Consider the following 21,335-nt stretch of genomic DNA (forward strand, 5'->3'; position numbering starts at 1 on the left):
CTTTAAAGTCTTTTACTATTGTTATTATTTGTATTAAGATTGCTCTTAGGATATGTCTACAATGCAGTGTAAGCCCGTGCTTGAGCCCAGGCTCAAAGCTAACCCCCTTGCAGCTACACTAACCCGTTGTCACGGACTCACAGATCGTGCCCACTCTTGGCGGTCCGTGGGGGGTGCCCCTTTCAGTGAGACAGCCCTTCTCGGAGGTCCACTTCCTCTCGGGGTCAGGCCCCTCCACCTCCTGGAGCTGCACCTCTCTGAGCCTTAGCACACCTGTTTCTCGCCATGGGCCCCCTCAGGGAGTCCACTCGCTCTGGACCCCCTGTGCCTCCACCCCCAAAGGCGTTGATGCAACCCTGTTCTCTAGACCGGAGTGACTCTTAGCCAGCATAAAACAGGAGGGTTTATTGAGAGTTGAACACAGCACAGGAAACTCTCAGGGCCTCAGGCCTGGCCTCCCTCAGCCCAGCACACCCCTGTCTCCCTGCATCCAGGTGGGCTCTGCCTGCTCCCCCTCTCCAGCCCAGAGCCCCCCTGCTCCCCGCTGGGCATCTGCTATCCCCGGCCCCAAATCCCACCTCTGTCCATTATCTTCTCTCCAGGTAAACAGGGTCGTAAACTGGGGCCTCCTCTCCTCGCTTCTGTCCTCTGGCTGGAACCGGCTGGTTAGGTCACTGGGTCCTCTCTCTGCAGCCCATTGTCCTCCCACGGGCCAGAACTGGCTGCAACTCCTGAGCTGGGTCTCCGCGTCGCCAGGTCACCGGTCGCTGGGGTATCCATCCTCCAGGCCTTTGGCTGGGGTCCCAAGTTCCCTCTCCGGTCCTCTGCAACAACAAACTCCCTCTCCCCTCACCTCATTAAACTGGTAACACCCAGGGAAACTGAGTCCCACCCCCTCCACATGCAAACCATTGAAACCCCACAGAAAACAAGAAAAACCCCCACTTCGTCACACCCAGTGTTCAGACCAAGGGTCCCAGGATCCTGCTGGGCTGGAGGTTCCAAATTTGAGTAGTACGAGACCTAGGGTCCAAGCCCTATTGCTTTGCAATGTAGCCACAGCCCCACGTGACTCAGGTCCTAGGAGTCATCTGGAAGTACAGTAGAACTTCAGAGTTACAAACACCTCGGGAATGGAGGCTGTTCCTGACTCTGAAATGTTTGCAACTCTGAACGAAATGTTATGGTTGTTCTTTCAAAAGTTTACAACTGAACATTGACTTAATATAGCTTTGAAACTTTACTATGCAGAAGAAAAATGCTGCTTTTAACCATCTTAATTTAAAGAAACAAGCACAGAAACAGTTTCCTTACCTTGTCAAATCTTTTTTAAAACTTTCCCTTTTTTAAGTAGCTTATGTTTAACACAGTACTGTATAGTATTAGCTTTTTTTGGCTCTCTGCTGCCTGATTGCGTACTTCCAGTTCCAAATGAGGTGTGTGTTTGAGTGATGTATTTGTAACTCTGAGGTTCTACTGTAACCCAAAATTCCATGGGACAACTTCTTTTGTCCTCTCTATCCCAACAATCTGCAATCCACTCTATTGAAAACAGAAGCCTCCCCCAACCTCTTGGCAAATGGCAGTAACTCAGATCAGCATTAACCCATTGTGTTTGGATCACCCATCTGCAAACACACTGTCAGAGACCCTCTTGAGTTTGCATCAGAGAGCAAACTGATCAAGCCTTTTGCAAAGCGAGCTGCTTCCTGATAATGTGCTGGGTGGGCTGTAAAGTTTTCCCACAGTGCACCATGTTCCTAGGTCTAGAACAGCCACATTTTGGAGAGGTGGAAGGGGGCACTAGGTATAGGGTTACTTTGACTCAGGTCTGCACTGCAATGTGAATGCCAGAGCCCTAGGTTCGAGCACTGGTCAGAAAATTCTTAACCTAGGGTTAAAATACAACATAGATGCTCAAGTCCAGGAGTTCCTAACATGGGCCAGCTGACTTGAGTCCCACTAACTCTGGGCTTACATTGCAGTGTAGACATACCCTTAGAGGTCTCAGCTGAGATTAGGGCCTCATAGGGGATATCTACGCTACACACTAAGCCCTGGGCTTGTGAACTCAGTGTTTGTAAACCCATGCTTGAGTGTCCTTACTACATTGTAAACCTAGGTTTACAATTGCTGGTCTTGGGTCTCACAGCTGTGCTAACGCCTCCATACTGCACTATGCAGACCTTCTGATTCAGGTCTGCAGCTTGACCTGTGTCCACATTGCAAGATGACAGGGCTTGGACCTGAGTCACCGTGGAATTTGAGCTCTGACCTTCCCCTCTAGCAGGGTCCTAGGACCTGGATCCTGAGTCCTTGCTGACTCAAGTCAGACTGATTCGTGGGTGGGTAGAAAAGGGGCTTGGGCTCAAACCTGAGTCAGAGCTAGGACTTTGTGTGCCATGTAGACGTACCCATTGTGCTAGGCACTGTATAAACACACACTGATAGACAGTCCTGCCCTGAAGCACTTATGAACTAAAGTGACAAGAGTGAGAGGGGAACTAAAAGCACAGAGAAGTGAGGTAACTGCCCAGTGAAGCAGACTAGGTCAGTGGCTGAGCTGGGACTAGAATCCAGGGCTCCTGACTCCCAGTTTGTGCTGGGTCCACTAGTCTAGGCTGCCTCTTTTAATTACCCTAATTTATTACAGATTTTTGTGGAAAGTGTTACAAAACTTGTGAACTTTAGTATTAATCTCTGAAAAAGATTTTCTGTCTTTGCAATATTTGGCTATTATAAATACATTTTCACTATGAGCAATTAGCTGGCATCTCTGAACATTACTACAGTGAGGTGAAAGAATTTGATATTAAAATGTATTTTTCTTCTGTAGCTTTCCTATTGTTTGATAACAAACAGTGAAACACTACGTACAACAACTGTGTATGGCAGCAGAGCTGCAGTGAAAAATCTGACCCCTGGAATGGACTACTTGTTTCAATTAAAGACAATTAAAGGCTTGGATTCCAGCATGGCTGTGGAGAAAAAAGTCACCACAAGTGAGAAAACACCTTATAGTTTTTCTAAGTTGGTTTCTTTTAAAGTGGCAAAATAAACAGGCTAGTTGTAATGAATATATGTGGTTACAAAAGAATAGTGCGGTAAAGTGAAGGCTATGGGCTACATTCAGCTCCTAGTTGCACTGGTAATCCAGAGGAAGGTCTTATGTTTAGTCGCTGGGTTAAAACTCAAGAGCTGTGGGTTCAATTACAGATACAGCATTAAAGGAAGAGATGTAGCTACATGAAGCAACAAACTTCCAGCTCTAGATGTGCCATCTCCACTGAGTGTTCCAAGAACAGATCCTAATGCTTTTAATATGATCTTACACTTTACTTTCAAGTGTTTCAGCGTTTCTTAAAATTCCTGCAAAATAGAGATACTAAACTGGAGGATTGCTCTGGTACAGAGGCTGCAGCCTACTCAGGAGAAGAAACTCTTGTGCTTGACTGTGCTAGAAAGCATGACAGAGTAGACAAATTGTGCTCCAAATACTCAGCAGGTACAAAAAGTAAACACCAAGTTGAAGAAGTTCCATTGCATTGGCAGTAGTGCTACCAGAGAATAGCATGGAAAGAGTAGGGGATGTTTGGGGAGGAGTCATGGAGAAATAGATTTACGTCAGATTCTGGAAAAAATAAATCAACCACCAAACTCATATACACATCTCTCAGCCCTTCCCTCCTCTTATTTTGTGGTTTCCTATGGTTTATTTGGTCCCAAACTCCTTAACCATTGAGAAATTTAGTGAGCTTGCTCTGCAAGCACAGTGAACCTACTCAGCCAGTTACTCACAGGATAGCCAGCCCCAGCCCTGCAGATTCTTATTGATGCAAAATGCATCCCAGGCAGAGGGAGTAAGCATCTTCCCCTATTTGAAAAGTCCATCTTTGGCCAAATATTCTCATGAGTATTGAGGGTCAATCCAATATGTAGCTGGGCAAAGATGTAACTGTGAATAGGGTTTTCCTTGCTCTTAATGGTAAGCCCTGCCAATTTTCACAGAAAAATGTTGCATTAATTAACAAGATTTCAGGAGACTGCATGCAATCTTAATTAACATTTCTGTAATGTGCACCGTTAGGGAAACCTGAGAAGCATTTTCCTTCAAATTGTAACAAGGCACATATGTTAAAGAAAACACTATTAATTATTAGTTATTAATTATTAATTAAAAATAATGTCATTTTAGAAACACTATTATAAGTACAAAAAGTCTTTTTTTAGTAACTTTTATCATTGACCCTGGATAGTTAGATGTGTTGACTTTTAAGTGAATATATGAAATATTTAGTGACTTAATTCCTCACTTATAAAATAGTATTGTCCATGATATTTTTGTAAACTTTACATTTCTGTGAATAGGATCATTAATGTTATTTATGAAGGGCTCAATTCTCATGTCTCTGCAACTCTGACTAGCTGTATTATGTACATAGGGTGCATAGCCACTGTACTTGCTTCCCAAATCCTGCCTTCTTTCTCCAGGTAGCAGAACTGTACTGGCTATTCTGCATCTGTGACCAGAAAATCTCCTGAAAAGCTTTATATTTCATAATATTAGGAAACCTCAAAACATTCACATTAAAACTCCTTATTTTTGCAGATTGGTGTAACTTTTAGTTGAATATGATAAAGTCTATTTAAATTAATTATTTATAATTTATTTTCTTTGTCAGTCTAATATATCTGTCTATCTTATTTATCTTTTTTCTTTAAAAATGTAGAACCAGCTGGGATATGTGGTCTAATGTTAAAAAAGGCAAATACTGGCTCTGCCACACTCATGTGGAATCCAACCAGGACCAACTTCACCCATTATACAGTATCTATATCAAACAGTACATTCAGGAAAGAATATAGTATTTTGGGAGTGCTGAATGACTACACAGTTACAGGACTGACTGCTGGCGGCATTTATAATTTCACATTGCAAAGAGTCAGAGGTTATGTTGAAGGAGCTATTGCGTTCATTGAAATTGTTACAGGTTTGTACATTTTCTCTCTTTCTCTTCATTCTTGCAAGTGGATAGGCATCACATTCTGGGTATAATTCAGACCAGTGAGGGGTTGTGTCACCACCTGCCCTGCAACCTTGTGTGCCTCACAATGCTTTGCTGTTGTAGCTCCCAACCTGGGCTGCTCACAAATAGCAAGCAGGTCATACCTTGAGTGTTTGTTTATAGCTATAATCCTGATCCAGCAACTCTGACCCCAGCAACCTGTTGGCAACACACCAGCCACACTCTGGCTTTGAGCAGCCTTGATTACTACCTGCAGGGTGACCTCAACACACTCCCAGTCTTGAATTTCCCGCAAAACATGTGTTCTGCACTGTCCAGCCCTCTCCTGGACAGTTATAGGGTCATTATGCTTGTAAGGGGTCAATATCCAGCACCCTGCTACTTTAAATGGTTTTTTATTTTAATCAATCCAATTGGAGCATCTCTCATTTTAAGCTGAGCTTTAGTAAAAGAAATACTGCACACACCTTATTTAAGAGCTTTTCACATAAACACTCAGAAAATAAAGATCTTAAATTGATAGGTTCTTGTAGGAATCTCATTAATCACAGATTATAGAGAAAGATAATGGCCTTAAAGAGGTTTCTTTAATTCAAATCAAATATATCCAAACAAACGAAAAAGAAATGCCCTTTTCTTACTTCAGAACATGCCACTAGTCAGGAAGATGCTGAGTTCATCTGTAAATATGAAAAAAACAAAACAAAAATGCTGGCACTATGAAAACTGCTTTCATTACATGCTGCTGGACCATAATGATGTTTCACAAATCATGATAATTTGATTTCTCATCTTATGACAATATCATGTGATTTGCATTTATATAGCACTTGTCAGGCAAGGATATCTGAGTGCTCTTAAGGATAAAATCAAATCAAAGTAATGTTTACTGCTAAAATGGCAGACCCTATGTATGAACTATATGAACAAATAATAGTTGGGCTAAAATACCAGTTTAAAGAAATAGATTTGGAATTTAGACCCTCCCTCATAAAAAAGCAAATACTCTGTGATTGTTTAGCATCAATAGAAAGGGTAATTCTCCATCCTGGGAGTAATAGCAAAAAGTAGTGACAATAGGCTGAGTCAGAGGGGAGCTGGCTGGGGAGAGAAGGCCATGCAGTGTAATACCTGGGTCTGAAGGGCAGAGGGTGAGGTTGGGAAGCAACATATTGCTGGCCAGGAGGCCATGGCAATGGCTCATAGATAGCCAGGAGTAGCTTACAAACCAAGTTAGGGGGCGTGGTTACAGGCTATAATGAGACTACATGTGCCAGATAAAAGGATTGGGCTCTGGCTGGGGGATTTGCAGGCCAGGGACATGAAGGCATCCAGGAGAAGGCTGGCCTGGAGTGAGTATCCCTGGCACAAGACCTTAGGAGCCCCATCGTCAGACTCCAGTAATGGACTGCCCGTAGGGGTACGGTGACCACCTTTTCAAAATGCAAAAATAGGACACACGTCCTATTACCCCCGACCCCATCCCGATTTTTCACATTTGCTGTCTGGTCACCCTAAGTGTCCCCCTTCTGTGGCCCTGTCTTCTGCTCCTCCTCTTCCCTCTGAGGCCCCGCCCTCTGGTCAGGCCAGAAGTTGGAGCTGGGCAGTGTTAAGAGCTGCCAGGAAGCCCATGCCACAATGGGGAGCCCCGGACCTTCCACCTGCCCTGGGAAGGAGGCCAGGGTGCCCGAGAGCAGCCTCTGGCCCATGTCCCCACCCCCTGGGGTGAGCCGCTCAGGACAGGTGGAGGGTCCAAGACTCCCCACAGCAGTCCGGACTCTCTGAACGGCACTTACCACGGCCCGGCTCTGGCTTCTGGCCTGGCCAGGAGTGGGGCCTTGGGGGGAAAAGGAGGAGCAGGGGCGGAGCCTTGTGGTGAAGAGGGGCTAAGGCCCAGCTCATACACCTCCTCCACATTGGGAAGAGGCTGGCTCTGCCCTTGAGCCTTGGGTAGGCGCGCAGCAGTGCTGCAGGGAATCCTGGACAAATGCTGTCCTGGAGTCATTCAGCCTGGGGCCGGGACTTGAACTCTGCGTTTCAGGACTGTCACACCCAATTAGAGACAGGTGGTCACCCTACTTAGGGGCTGAATTGGAACCTGTTGTGTTGATAATAAGACAGAAAATATCATATTGCCTCTATATAAATCCATGGTACGTCCACATCTTGAATACTGCATGCAGATGTGGTCATTCCATCTTAACAAAGATATATTGGAATTGGAAAAGGTGCAGAAAAGGGCAACAAAAATAATTAGGGGTATGGAATGGCTGCCGTAAGAGGAGAGATTAATAAAACCGGGACTTTTCAGCTTGGAAAAGAGATGACTAAGGGGAGATATGATTGAGGTCTATAAAATCACGACTGGTGTGGAGAAAATAAATAAGGAAGTGTTATTTACTCTTTCTCATAACACAAGAACTAGGGGCCACCAAATGAAATTAATAGGCAACAGGTTTAAAACAAACAAAAGTAAGTATTTTTTCACAGAACACACAGTCAATCTGTGGAACTCCTTGCCAGAGGATGTTGTGAAGGCCAAGACTATAACTATAGGGTTAAAAAAAGAACTAGATAAATTGATGGAGGTCCATCAATGGCTATTAACCAGGATGGGCAGGGATGGTGTCCCTAGCTTCTGTTTGCCAGAAGCTGGGAATGGGTGACAGGGAATGGATTACTTGATGATTACCTGTTCTGTTCATTCCCTCTGGGGCACTTGCTTTGGCCACTGTTGGAAGACAGGATACTGGGCTAGATGGACCTTTGGTCTGACCCAGTATGGCCGTTCTTATTTTCTTATGTTTTTATCATCTTGTGTTTGTCTTTTAAGTTTTGCCCCACGATCATTTCACTGTTTATTTCTGGCAGCTCTAATACAGCAATCTTTTGTTACTCATCAGACACTGAGAGTGTTTATAGCATGGGTCATCTACCTATGGCACGCATGCCAAAGGCGGCACATGAGCTGATTTCCAGCAGCACTCACACTGCCCAGGTCCTGGCCATTGGTCCGGGGGGCTCTGCATGTTAATTTAATTTTAAATGAAGCTTATTAAACATTTAAAAACTTTATTTACTTTAGATACAACAATAGTTTAGTTATATATTATAGACTTATAGAAAGAGACCTTCTAAAAACATTAAAAATGTATTACCGGCACACAAAACCTTAAATTAGAGTGAATAAATGACTCGGCACACCACTTCTGAAAGGTTGCCGACCCCTGGTTTATGGGAACCCACTGAGGGCTAGTGCCTGAAGGGCCTTGTGCTTGGAGCACCCAGAACACTTGCTTCTGAGCATGTGGTACCCCAGTACCCTATCACCTGTGGGCTGGTGTCCCATAGCACTCACAGTGACTCCCTGAGTGGATCAGTTATGTTACTTTTTGTAGGTTTTGAAAAATACAAATTTTAATCTGTAATTTGATTTTCTTACACACTGTGTCCTGATCCTGCACCTTAGGGCCATGCTTAATTTTATGCACTGTGAGTTATCCCACTGAAGTTAGTGGGTAAAGTTAAACATATATGTGTTGGATTGGTGCCCATGGTAGTCTTCCCTGTTACTGTAATCCAGGCAGAGTTTTTAAGGAGAGAAGTTCCAGTCCAGACATCTTCCTGATTTTTTTCCCTCTCGGGTCGCCTTTTGTTCTGTGTACTCTTGATTTAATTATGAGCGCTGAATTAACACACTGCAGAGTATCTGTTGCTCTGCATTTCTCAGTTTTCCATGCACTAATGAAAAGAACATGATTTTCAAAAGCGTGTCCATTGTATTTTTATTTAGTCCAATAAAGAGGAGTACCTTACAGCTTCATATTGTTTGTGTGATAACCAGAAACTTATAGAACCTTTCTGGTTTCGCTCTTGTCCAAATCAGGCTTTCCATTTTGCTATTTTTGGTCTTTTGGGGGAAGTATACTTTGTTTTTTTACACAACAGGTTATAATCTCTGTTTTCGTTCTTTACCAGTAGTTTGGAATAATCATTGGGAAGGAATTTGATATTAATTTTACTGTAACTGATTCTAATGCAATCATCTGATAAACTTCCATATGCAGCATTTAAATGATATTCCATTTTAATTTTTGAGTATTAAAGTACTAAAATTGAACATTTGTTGATAAGAACATGAAAAAAGGCCCTTATGCAATTCTTGTGCATAGATGGGAGAAATTTGTATTCAGAGGGTCAGTACAAGGCAATCATGTCTCACGGTAATTATTCATCTGACAGCTGATGGCAGGATATAGTAACTGTCTCATTCTTTATCTCTTTGGCTGTAACAAGCTAGATTGTGATCAGAGAACTGAGACAGGAATTTTCAAAATTCACAGTTTCAAGGTACTTCTGATTTATTTGATATACTCCTAATTTTGATTTGATTACTCTTAGGTATAATTAATTACTCTTATAATTAATTACTCCATTTGCACAGCAATACATAAATTGTCCCAGCTTTTTAGCCAGATGTAATATGATGTGATGGAAGCCTACCAATGGTAAAAGGGGAAGGTAGAAAGCATTTGACAGCCCTGATCCTGCAAACACTTAAGTATGTGAGAGTCCTGTGGCACCTTTAAGACTAACAGATGTATTGGAGCATAAGCTTTCGTGGGTGAATACCCACTTCGTCAGACGCATGTAATGGAAATTTCCAGAGGCAGGTATAAATATGCAGGCCAGAATCAGTCTGGAGATAACGAGGATAGCTCAATCAGGGAGGGTGAGGTCCTCTGCTAGCAGCTGAGGTGATTTCTGGGACCCTCTCACTTCACAGGATCCTAGAGCCTGCGCCCCAGCCTGAGCCAGATCGCCAAAATCACAATTAAATAGCCCCTTAGGCCGAGCCCTGCGAGCCTGAGTCAGCTGGCATGGGCCAGCCACAGGTTTTTAATTGTAGTGTAGACATACCTTGAAGAATTATCTGATGTGTTGATTTTCCTTTATTGAAGAAAATTATTACAGATTGTGTAAACAAATTCACCTTTGCTTGCCTCTCTTTTATCCACTGGTTAACCTACTGGCCTAGAAGTGTCTCTTACTTATATGAAAGTTTCTGCCCACAAATCTGATTCGCATACGTGGTCCATATGTGGTCTCAGAGTTCTGTTTCTGTTCTGTGTAACCATTTGCCAGTTATGTTTCTTGTAATGTTCAATCTATGCATAGTCAGAAAAGTATTTAATAGCTTTTATTAACCTATGACTTTTTTACATTAATCAATAGGAGGTTTAGGTTAGGATGATGACACGGCTTATTGTTTTTCCAAACAGAAGCCCCAATTCCGCAAACCCTTAGGCACGTGAGTAGCTTTTAGGCATGTGAGTAGTCCCCCTGCATTCAAAGAGACCACTTTTATGTGGAAAGTTACTCATGAGCCAGATAAACAAAAGGACTTCGGCATCCAACTGCCACATTAGGTGCCTAAATCGAACATTTAGACATCACTGTCTAAATCTTCGAAACCCATGCTTAGCTGCTGCTGAATCCTGGAAGTGCCTAAAATCCCTATAGGCCTAAGTTTTTGACAGTGGTCATACACACAGCTGCCTCAATCTAGGCACCTGGTTGCATATTTCACATATTAAGCACCAGCAGGATACTCAAACAGTGCATTCCCCCAGCTCTTTTGCCTGAAGGGCTTGATCCAGTAGATATCTCAGAGCACACCTAATACAGGGCAGAGATTTGAACTTGGGATTTCCACCCCTCAGGTGAATGCTCTAACCATTGGACTATGGGATAGTGAGGTGGAGCACTCACATTCATTCCTTTTGAAGCCACTGCACTATGTACAAATAATTAAATATGCATTGGACCAGAGAGAACTTGAGATTGATTCTATAGCCCACTGGTCAGGGCACTCATCTAAGATGTAGGAAACTGAAGTTCAAATCACAGCTCTACATTAGGCAGAAGGAGGAACTGAATCTGCGTGTCCCACATTCTAGCTCCAAGAGAGGGTTCACAGCTATGAATTCCAAGGAAAGATAGATGCCCGGACTTTGGACCCTAACTGTACTTCCTATTGGCTAACTTAGGGAGCAGGGAAAGTAGGCCAGTAGGTTAAGCCAATGGATAAAAGAGAGGCAAGCAAAGGTGAATTTGTTTATACAATCTGTAATAATTTTCTGTGATCAGTGTTGATTTTCTTTCAATAAAGGAAAATCAACACATCAGATAATTCTTCAAGGTATGGACTTATATTGACATATAGAGAGTTATTCATTCAAGGGCAAATCTAGCCCCCTGCTCCATGGCCATCCACAGGTCCTCTGGAGTGTGACCATTGCAGATTTGTTTTGCAAGAGAAAGGAGAAGAGGCAGGTTGTGTGTATGTGTGGGACAGGAGGGCATGTAAAGAGTGCATTCCCTCTGTATGAGGGAGCCTAGGTCCTGACTTCTCTTTGCATCAGTGTGTAGGAAGTAGGAGTTTAGTCCACCACATTAGTTGTAAAATATCTGCTGAGAAAACTAGAATAGCCTCTGTGAAGTGGCTCTGCAACTACTGCATGACCTGGAAAGGGGAGAGTTCCCCTGTCCACTGTATGCATCTGTCTAGCATTCAACATGTCTAAATGAGTCAGGCACTGGAGTCTAGATTTGGATCATAGAGCACTGCCACATATTCCTTACGAATGCAAAACTGCTGTTGAGCTCTACCCCTTTTTCTAAATCCCATTAGTGTTAATATGATTTATTTATCTATTACTGAGATTACCACTAGGGCTACATTTGTAAAGAATGCCATGGAAGCTTTCAGTTAAGGCAACAACACTTTCATTTTCAAATTGGAATTTTAGGGCTGAATTCCATGCTTTTCTCCTAAGATTCCCAGCCCGGGGTGGAGAGCAAAGATGGCTTCATGCCATCATTGCACCCTTTGGATTCTGGCTGCTGCACTGGCCAGAACTAACCTTAGGCAGCCTCCCCAGGTTGCCTTTGGGCTTTGCAACAGCCCAGAATCTCTATAGCACTCCACACCTACTCCTGCCTCACACCCAGCATGCTCTCTATACAGGGATTTGTGATGGGGACCAGTTGGTCAGCTCAGTCTGTGCTGGACACATGATCCATGTACACTACCACAGGGGTGGAAAGAAGCTGTATTGGGAACCATAATCAATCCCCCTGTGTCTAGTGCAACTGATACTAGTAATAAGGGACTTGTGTGGCTCAATTGAACACAGACAGAATTTGCAAGTTCTCTGCACACAGGGTTCCTATTTGGATTTTCACAAAATACAGGGAGAGGTTTTTGTACTAGAAATTGCACTTTGATCAGTGCCTTCTTGGTCATTACAATACAATAAAATCTATAGCTACGGTCTCTCCAAATGCCTCACTGTTGTAATGAGAATATACATATCATAGGACTTTGGGACAGTAGATAATGGTGACAAAGGACAGGAGATACATGAATAGCAAAAGCGATAGTGTGGGAAAATGGTTGGGAGCTCGCTGTCCGCAGTATTTTGACCTCCATTTGGAGACTCTGTGAGGCAAAGAAGAATGGGTAGAAGGTTCTAGATATTGAGCATGGCAGGAACAAAAGTATAGTCTTCAACAGAGGAGAAAAAGGGGAATAGGACCTGAGACAAGGACAGAATTGACAGAGCACAGGGAAATGGGTAAGGAGAATGAGAGGGGCTGTGATCATGGTGGGCATTGAAGGTTATAAGAGTAATTTTGTGGTGGATGAGGAATCAGTGGAGATCTTTTGTGAAAGGAGTAATGTGATATGTTGGAGTGGGTGATGTGGCATGATGTAGCCAGGGCTGGCTCCAGGCAACAGCTTAGCAAGCAGGTGCTTGGGGCAGCCACTCCAGAGGGGGGCGGCACATCCAGCTATTCGGCTGCAATTTGGCAGAGGGTCCCTCACTCCTGCTCGGAGTGAAGGACCTCCCGCTGAAGTGCCGCAGATCGCAATCGCAGCTTTTTTGGGGGTGAGGGGGGGTGAGGGGCTGCTTGGGGCGGCAAAAACCATGGAGCCGGCCCTGGATGTAGCACTCTGCACAGCATGGAGTTGGGATATGAGCGATACTGGGAGGCCTGGAAGGGGGGGAGTTGCTCTAATTGAGCAACTATGAATGAGTGATTCAGCAGAATGAGTGCTAGGGCAGTGGCACATGTGTGAAGGTGCTAGTGAGTGGACTTGCTCTGTGACATGTGCAAAGGAGATCTTTCAGTTGAGGATACTCCAAGATTACAGAAAGAAGAGGAGGAGAAATGCAGAGGGATGCACATGGGCGAGAGCACTTCTTTTATCAAGTAGGAGGATGACTCTTAATGACCTGCTAAAGAAAACTGACTGATTCAGCTTTGAGTCTGAAGGGGAGCAAAGAATGATTTAAATATGAGACAGAGGGAGGAAAAGAAGGAAGGGAGTGAAGGTGAAACACAATGTCAAGAAGGGAGTGGAGAGGGAGACCCAGGTGCAGTAAAAGAAGAGGCGATGTAGGGAGAAGATACATTTGAATGAAACATCCAGATTTTGGGGGCTTAACTGAAACAAACAGAACTGCCTGCCGTTATTTGACTCCCCAGTATTTGAAGAGTTATAAAGAAATATTAACTTTATGATAAGAAGCAGAACAAAATGTGAAATATGGCTATTTCAGAGCTCCAGTGACAGTGCTCCTTTTAGGGTTCATTCCAGCAGAGACATTTAAACATTTACCTACTCCCTCTTCATGATCAGACTATGTTCTCAGAATATTACTTCACTATCTATCTATCTATCCATTTTCAGCCTGTGTAAGGTTAAGCAACTTTGCTGGATGAGCCCTTTGCCCCCAATTCAGCAAAGCATTTAAACACATGCTTACATTCATCCTTATTCAGGAAGCCACATAGAACTGGCTTGAATTTAACTTTGAGGTAGTTGTTGGGACTTAAGCACACATATAAAGTTAAGCACATGCATTAGTGCTTGCTGAATAGAGATTGAGTGCTGAAACAGGGCCTTAATAATGTGCCATTCATATATTTTAACAATGAACTGGGACAAAAAGCTGTTTGGGGATTTTGGGCCATATACCACTAAAGTCAATGAGAGTTTTGCTTGAGTGAGTACTATAGGATTGGGCCCTTTGAGTTCTTTAATGATTTTAATAAAATGATAGACCCTAATCATGCTCTCACTGAATTCAGCAGGTGTTCTGCCATTGATTGCAGTGGGGGCAGGATCAGGCCTCTACATGGACATCTTTATAGAATCAGAGAAATGTAGGGCTGAAAGGGACCTCCATAGATCATCTAGTCCAGCCCCCCGTGCTGAAGCAGGACCAAGTGTATCTAGACCATCCTTGACAGACGTTTGTCTTAAAAACCTCCAATGACAGGGACGGATAATGTTTATTATCTTTTGTAACCAGTAATATACTTTTGTTGAAATTACCTTCACATATAGCCTTGTTTGGGTTAATCTGTTCTTAATTTGTAATTCACTTTCAGAACCTGCAAAGCCAGAGGGTCTTAAAGCCTTCAATGTTTCATCACATTCCTTCTCGCTGAATTGGAGACTACCTTATGGACGTGTGGAAAGGTTTCATGTGGATCTTATTCCTGGTCATGGCTTTATTACTATCCTAGATCTTGGAGGTGGGGAGTATCGGGTATGTGTTTTTATTATAGTACTTGGATGGCCAACTTTTGTTTATGCAATGTGCTGATGGGAAAATTCTTTGCAGAACTGACCAACCATGAAGCTTGCTTCTTTTAGCTTTTTAACATAGATTAGAATACAAAAGTACTAATGCCAAATTTGTGAGAGGAAATTTCAACATCTGTGGTTTGTTACCTTAACAACGGTTATAATACTTTTTTTTTTACATCTACTATAAACCTACAGCCAGTCATCCAAGAGTTCATGAATAGTTTAACAAAGGAAGGGCAGAGCTATTGAGTAATACAGGCTCATTAATTGTGTACTTGCCAAGAAGATCTAGCCTTAAATCATTAATGCAGGCAACATTTCCCTGTTAAGCCATCAAAAAGAAGTAGGAGCACGTTTTGATTCTACTGTTTGAAAAAATATTATAATAATAATGACGTTTCTGGTTCTTTTGCTTTTGTTTTTAATTGGAACTGCAGAGACACAGGTATTTTATATAAATACTTACTATTAAGGCGTGTGATGTTTATTTCAAAAGATAAGATGGATAGATGTTGGAAACTTGAAAATTTTTCAGGGATCTTTATAATATTTTTTATTTCTTCCCTCAGAAGAGCAGGACTTTCTAATGCTTCACATGCACTTAAATATTACCATGATGGTACCCTATGATAGACAATTTTTTTTTTACAGAATTTTTTTTTACTGTTAATTTTGTTGTTTTTTTAATATTGTATGTTATTCAAGTCTTATGGTGGATAACTTAAATACAATTACAAAATGCTATATTGCAGCAAACATATGTGATGTAGTGTTTTTATTGCTGTAATGTGTATTATGTCATGTCACCTTATATCATGTTTAAAATTGTATTATCTGTTTGTACTTATCTTGGCAAAAGACTTATATGGATTAATTTGATATTTTAGGCTGATTTTTCTAGCGTTACTCCTGGAACAACATATAATGTGACAGTTTCTTCAGTTTCTTCTTCAGCATACAGTTCACCAGTCAGTAGAACAGTGACAACTAACGTAACCTGTGAGTTAATTATGAGTTAATTATGACTTATCACATTTTGCCCATTCCTGGTAAATAATTGCTTGATTTGCTGCTTAAAATAGGTACAATATTTCTTTATAGGTTACAGTCAGTAATGAGTTTGAACCCGGTAGTGCTATTTTTGCCTGAAAATATTAGACAGTTATTTGTTGTCTTTAAACCATCATCATGTATATCTGCTGAGTAGGCTAGAAGAAAATTGAAGTTCCTTTAAAAATAGTTTTTAAGGAGAATATGGTTGTGATTGAAAGTTTTATTAATCCTAATGGATAGTTATGGAAGTATTTGCTCTTATTTGTATATTATGTATTTTACACATTTCAAACTATACATATAGACATCTTCATTTGATATGATTTCTTTAAAAAAGTATACTAGTAGCAAATACATTTCCTAAAACAGTGGCACAGATTTCTATGTAGTTTTAGGTGAAGAATCCTGAAACTGAACAAGCTATAAAAATATCTCTTAAAACTGGCAAAATATCTGGCATCAAACGCTATTTTGTCTGTGAAGATTTTGAGCATTCCATTTTTTACATTCTTATAAAAGAATGTTCCTGGTGTTCCAAAAAAGCATTTAATCAGCTTTTGAAATACTGTTCTAGGGGGAAAAAAGCTTCATATTTACGAGCACATTAGTCTTTAGGCACTTCAGAAGTCTATGCTGAAAAATGCTTTTATTTGTATGCATTAACTGTGAAGATATATGAATTGTTATCTGATAATTTAGTTGAAGAATGTTCTTTTTGCAGATCCAGGACCCCCGGTGTTCCTTGCCGGTGAAAAAGTAGGATCTGCAGGAATTCTGCTCTCTTGGAATGTACCACCACATCCAAATGGGAGGATTATATCCTATATTGTTAAATATAAGGAGGTCTGCCCATGGATGCAAACAACTTATACCCAAGTAACAACAAAACCAGATAGTTTGGAAGTTCTTCTCACCAATCTTAACCCTGGAACAACTTATGAAATTAAGGTAACAATATTAATGACATAGCTTTTGTACTTTGAATTCTGGGTGTATTATACAATATCTGAGATTAAAGTAAAAGAATATGGAACTATTTTAGGCACATATAGTACTCTCCAAACCAGCCTACTAATTACTTGTTAAGTTGTGTAGTAAAACACACTGTCCAGTTCTTTTTATTTACCACAGTACTTCTCTTTAATTACAACAACCGTTAAAATAATTATCATCTCAAAGTGCACTAAAATGTGATTTCTTCTTTTAACATCCTGTTTGACATAACATATTATGTGGATCAGTAACTCAGAGGTAAATTTTCAAAAGTATCTAAGTGACTTGGGAGAAGAGCTGTGTGAAGGACAGAAATTCTGTTTTGTAAGGATTTTGAGGTTTAAAAATCTGGCTTTGTTCTGAATCAGAACAACCCACAAAACTTCTGAAGTCTCTACAGAGGAAAATTAAAAATAGAAATTGTTTTGGGTTGATGAAAATGTTTTGTTTTGACAAAAATCAAAACATATACTTTCCATTTTTACGTTAAAAAATTTATTATGATAAATATAGAATGTACATAATAGAAAATAAAATATTTCAAAATGAAAAATTGAAATGCTTCCTTCTGAAAATGTTGTAATGTGACATTGTTGGCGCTTGATTTTTTCCGGTTGTCTTTCAAAACAATATTCTGGCAAAACTGACCTGATGGAATATGGCTCTGTCAAAATTTCTCTGACAGAGAGAAGTCCCATTTTCAATAGTGACTTAGGCACTGAATTTCACTGGGACTCAGGCTCCTAAGTCAGTTGGGTTCTTTTGAAAACTTTACCCCAATTTCTTTCAGCCATAATGATTTACTTTGTGATATATTCCAAAATGGAAGTTAACTTCATTACTCTTCTATTTCCTTGTTGTTAAAATTGTGTGCTTGCTTTCTGGATTTGTGCTGATAATCAACAAATGCATTTCCATAGGTACAGTATAAGCGGGCTGAGTATATTGAGATCAGGCATTCTTTTGATTTTGATATATGTTTTCAAAAAATCTTCTTTAACATCTGAAAAATGAATGACTAAATGTGAAATGGCCTGAAATTATATACAATTCCCTTGCCAACATTTGTGGCAAGAGGAAAATGCTCATTTTTGTGAGGACCTAGATCTTTTGTGGATCTTCCTACAGTGGGGTGCTCCCCAGGTAGACCTGTTCGGCACTGCCCAAGATCGACAGTGTCCTCGATTCTGCTCCAGAGCGGGAGATGGCGACGGGGCGCTATCGGATGCATTCCTGCTCCCATGGTCGGAGCCCCTGTTGTACGCCTTCCCGCCCTTCCCCTTAATAGACAGGGTCCTACAGAAGGTGAAGTCAGACGGGGCGAGGATTATCCTCATAGCCCCGGATTGGGCCCATCAGCATTGGTACGGGTCCCTGCTGCAACTCTTAGCGGCCCCTCCTCACAGGCTGCCGCTACGCCCGGACCTCCTCTCCCAGGAGGAAGGTCATCTCCTCCATCCCAACCTAGCCGCGCTCCATCTGACAGCGTGGCTGCTTCGTGGTTAAATGAGCAAGAGGGGAGGTGTTCTGAGGCCAGGGCCAGCTCCAGGCGCCAGCTTAACAAGCAGGTGCTTGGGGTGGCCAAGGGAGAGGGGCGGCACCTGCGGCAATTCGGGGGCGGCAGGTCTCTCACTCCCTCTAGGAGCGAAGGACCTGCCGCTGAACTGCCGCTGCCGATCGCGGCTTTTTTTTTTTTTTTTTCCCCAATTGCCGCTGCCGATCGCGATCGTGGCTTTTTTTTTGCTTGGGGTGGCAGAAATGCTGGAGCCAACCCTGTCTGAGGATGTAAGAAGGGTCCTGCTGGAAAGTAGGAAACCCTCCACACGACGGACCTACCTGGCTAAGTGGTATAGGTTCTCTATGTGGTCAAGGGATAGAAGTTCCTCTCCCTCTTCCGCACCTATCCAGCTTGTCCTCAATTACCTCCTGTCCCTTAGGACTCAAGGCCTGGCGCCCTCCTTCATCAGGGTGCACCTGGCAGCCATTTCGGCTTTCCACCCCCTGGTGCAGGGCCTGTCGGTATTCTCGCATCACATGACGGCCCGGTTTCTGAAAGGATTAGATCGGGCATTCCCTTATGCCAGGCCCCTGGTCCTACTCTGGGACCTGAACCTGGTGCTCTCCTGCCTTACAGGGCCTCCCTTTGAGCCTTTAGCCACGTGCTTGTGGTCCCACCTGTCGTGGAAGGTGGCATTCCTAGTGGCTATCACCTCAGCCCGCTGGGTCTCGGAGCTCAGGGCTCTGACTTCTGAACCGCCGTATATGGTTTTCCATAAGGATAAGGTTCAACTCCACTCTCACCCTGCTTTTTGCTGAAGGTAGTCTCAGCTTTTCACATGGATCAGGATATTTTCCTTCCAATCCTCTATCCTAAGCCGCATTCCTTTAATGAGGAACGCCGCCTGCACATGTTAGATGTGCGCAGAGCACTGGCCTTTTACTTAGACAGAACCAGGCCATTTAGGAAGTCCCCCCAGCTTTTTATTGCTTCAGCCGAGCGCATGAGGGGACGACCGGTGTCCACCCAGCGGATCTCCCGCTGGATCACCTCATGCATTCGCACCTGTTACGAACTGGCAGGGGTTCCCCCGCTTCCTATTGTGAAGGCCCATTCGACGAGAGCCCAGGCCTTGTCAGCGGCCTATGTGGCTCATGTCCCCATTCAGGACATCTGTAGGGCTGCTACATGGTCCTCTGTCCACACTTTTTCATCGCACTATGCGATCGTCTCCCAAGCAAGGGATGACGCCGGGTCTGGTAGGGCGGTGCTCCGCCCGGGTAGCCCTTAAATCTTTACACTTAAACTCCTACCTGCCTCAATCAGGGATAGCTTGGAGTCACCTATAGTGGAATACACATGAGCAATCACTCGAAGAAGAAAGGACAGTTACCTGTTCCATAACTGGCATTCTTTGAGATGTGTTGCTCAGGTGTATTCCACGTCCCACTCTCCTTCCCCTCTGTCGGAGTTGTCTGGCAAGAAGAAAATGAGGGTGAGGGGAGTATGCAGCCCCCTTTATGTCGGTGCCACTCCAGGGGTCGCAGCGGTGCTCCCCCTCTATGGATACTGCTAAGGGAAAAACTTCCGGCACTGGTGCACTTGGCGAGCACGCACACGTATAGTGGAATACATGAGCAACACATCTCGAAGAACGCCAGTTACAGAACAGGTAACTGTCTTTTATCATGGTATATGAGCAACCATCATTGTTGTATCTTGGTTCTGACAATGGCCAGTATTGGAAGGTGTAAAACAGTCATAATTGATAATTAGACAATAATATGCCTACAGGAAAGTTTCTTTCTGGAACTTCGTAGTTGTCATGTCTCAAAGCATAAGAATAAATAATATCCCTTATAAATTATCATCCTAACTAGTTTAACTAGGGATGATAACTATGTGATTCCTATAAAAGTCTAATCCTTTGATGCTCTTTTCTATAATATCTTGTGGCAGTGAGTTCCACACCTTAACTATGCATTGTGTATACATTTACTTGTACACAGTTTTTAATTTGTTGTCTTTCAAGTTAATTGGATGTTCCATTTTTCTTTTATAATAAAACAGAATATAGAGGTGTGCACAACTGACCTCTTTACTATTCAAAATGTTATATACTTCTGTCATAGCATCTCAGTTGTTTTCTCTCTAAACTAAAAAGTTCTAATCTTTTTACTCTCTCCTCATACGGAAGTATTTCCTTGCCTCTAATTATATTTAGTGTCCTTCCTGGACTCTTTTTATTTCTGCTATACCCTTTTTGACATGAGGTGACCAAAACTGAACACAGTATTTAAGGTGAGTACATACCATCCATTTATAGAACATCATTATATGTTCAGTACTGTTCTCTTTCCCTGTCTTAATATAGCCTATTGTATGCTCACCCACCCAGCTATCCAGAATGATGCCTAGATAATTTTCCTGAGTTGTTACAGTTAATCTAGAAACCATCAATGTATAAGAGCTGTTTGAATGGTCCTTTCCTCTGTGCACTACTGCACATTTACTCTCTGCCATTTCTTTGCCATAGCTTTGCCTAGCTCTTTCACATTTTTCTGACGTTCCTCACAAGTCTGTTTACTCATGACAAGTCTATAGAAATTTTTTCCTCTCTATCCTGGATGCTTCTTCCACAGACTTTACCATTCTGACCCCCTGCACTTTCGTGGGCATCCTCTTAGCACCCTTATAAAGACTGTCATGCATTATCCTCCGCCACACAAAGGGACACAATCTGCAGTATTGTCACCATGTATGCATACACACAAATACTCTGGCCCTCACTAAAGTGCTCTCTACCTCCATTTCTCCTTTCACACAGTTTGCCGTGGCCCTCACTAAAGTGCTCTCTACCTCCATTTCTCCTTTCACACAGTTTGCCACGCTCACCACTGCTGTGAAGATTTTAGGAGATGTTAAGTTGCCCTATTCATTACTTCTCTTAAATCCAGACAATAAGTCTTTATTTTTATCAAACTCTCTTGTTCTTTGTTCTCTGAAGGTGAAACTGACCCTTGTGCAGAGGACCAACACAAAGTCAATGCACCACTTAAGCCCCGTACATAAAAGACACTCTGTCAGTTATGATGCT

The 21,335-nt window shown here is 42.4% G+C and overlaps 1 protein-coding gene across 8 annotated transcripts in view; it reads left to right on the forward strand.

The window, feature by feature from the left end:
- PTPRQ (protein tyrosine phosphatase receptor type Q) overlaps positions 1–21,335 on the forward strand; it is a 196,382-nt gene that overhangs the window by 33,345 nt on the left and 141,702 nt on the right. For all 8 annotated transcript variants that reach the window (XM_042850788.2, XM_065559792.1, XM_065559816.1 and 5 more), the window contains exons 16-20: positions 2,837–3,002; positions 4,731–4,991; positions 14,493–14,653; positions 15,582–15,693; positions 16,469–16,695. In XM_042850788.2, coding sequence (XP_042706722.2) covers positions 2,837–3,002; positions 4,731–4,991; positions 14,493–14,653; positions 15,582–15,693; positions 16,469–16,695 — 927 coding nt within the window. The remainder of the gene's footprint in view (positions 1–2,836; positions 3,003–4,730; positions 4,992–14,492; positions 14,654–15,581; positions 15,694–16,468; positions 16,696–21,335) is intronic.

This window comes from Chrysemys picta, chromosome 1, assembly GCF_011386835.1.
Source record: "Chrysemys picta bellii isolate R12L10 chromosome 1, ASM1138683v2, whole genome shotgun sequence".
NCBI classification, from domain to species: domain Eukaryota; kingdom Metazoa; phylum Chordata; order Testudines; family Emydidae; genus Chrysemys; species Chrysemys picta.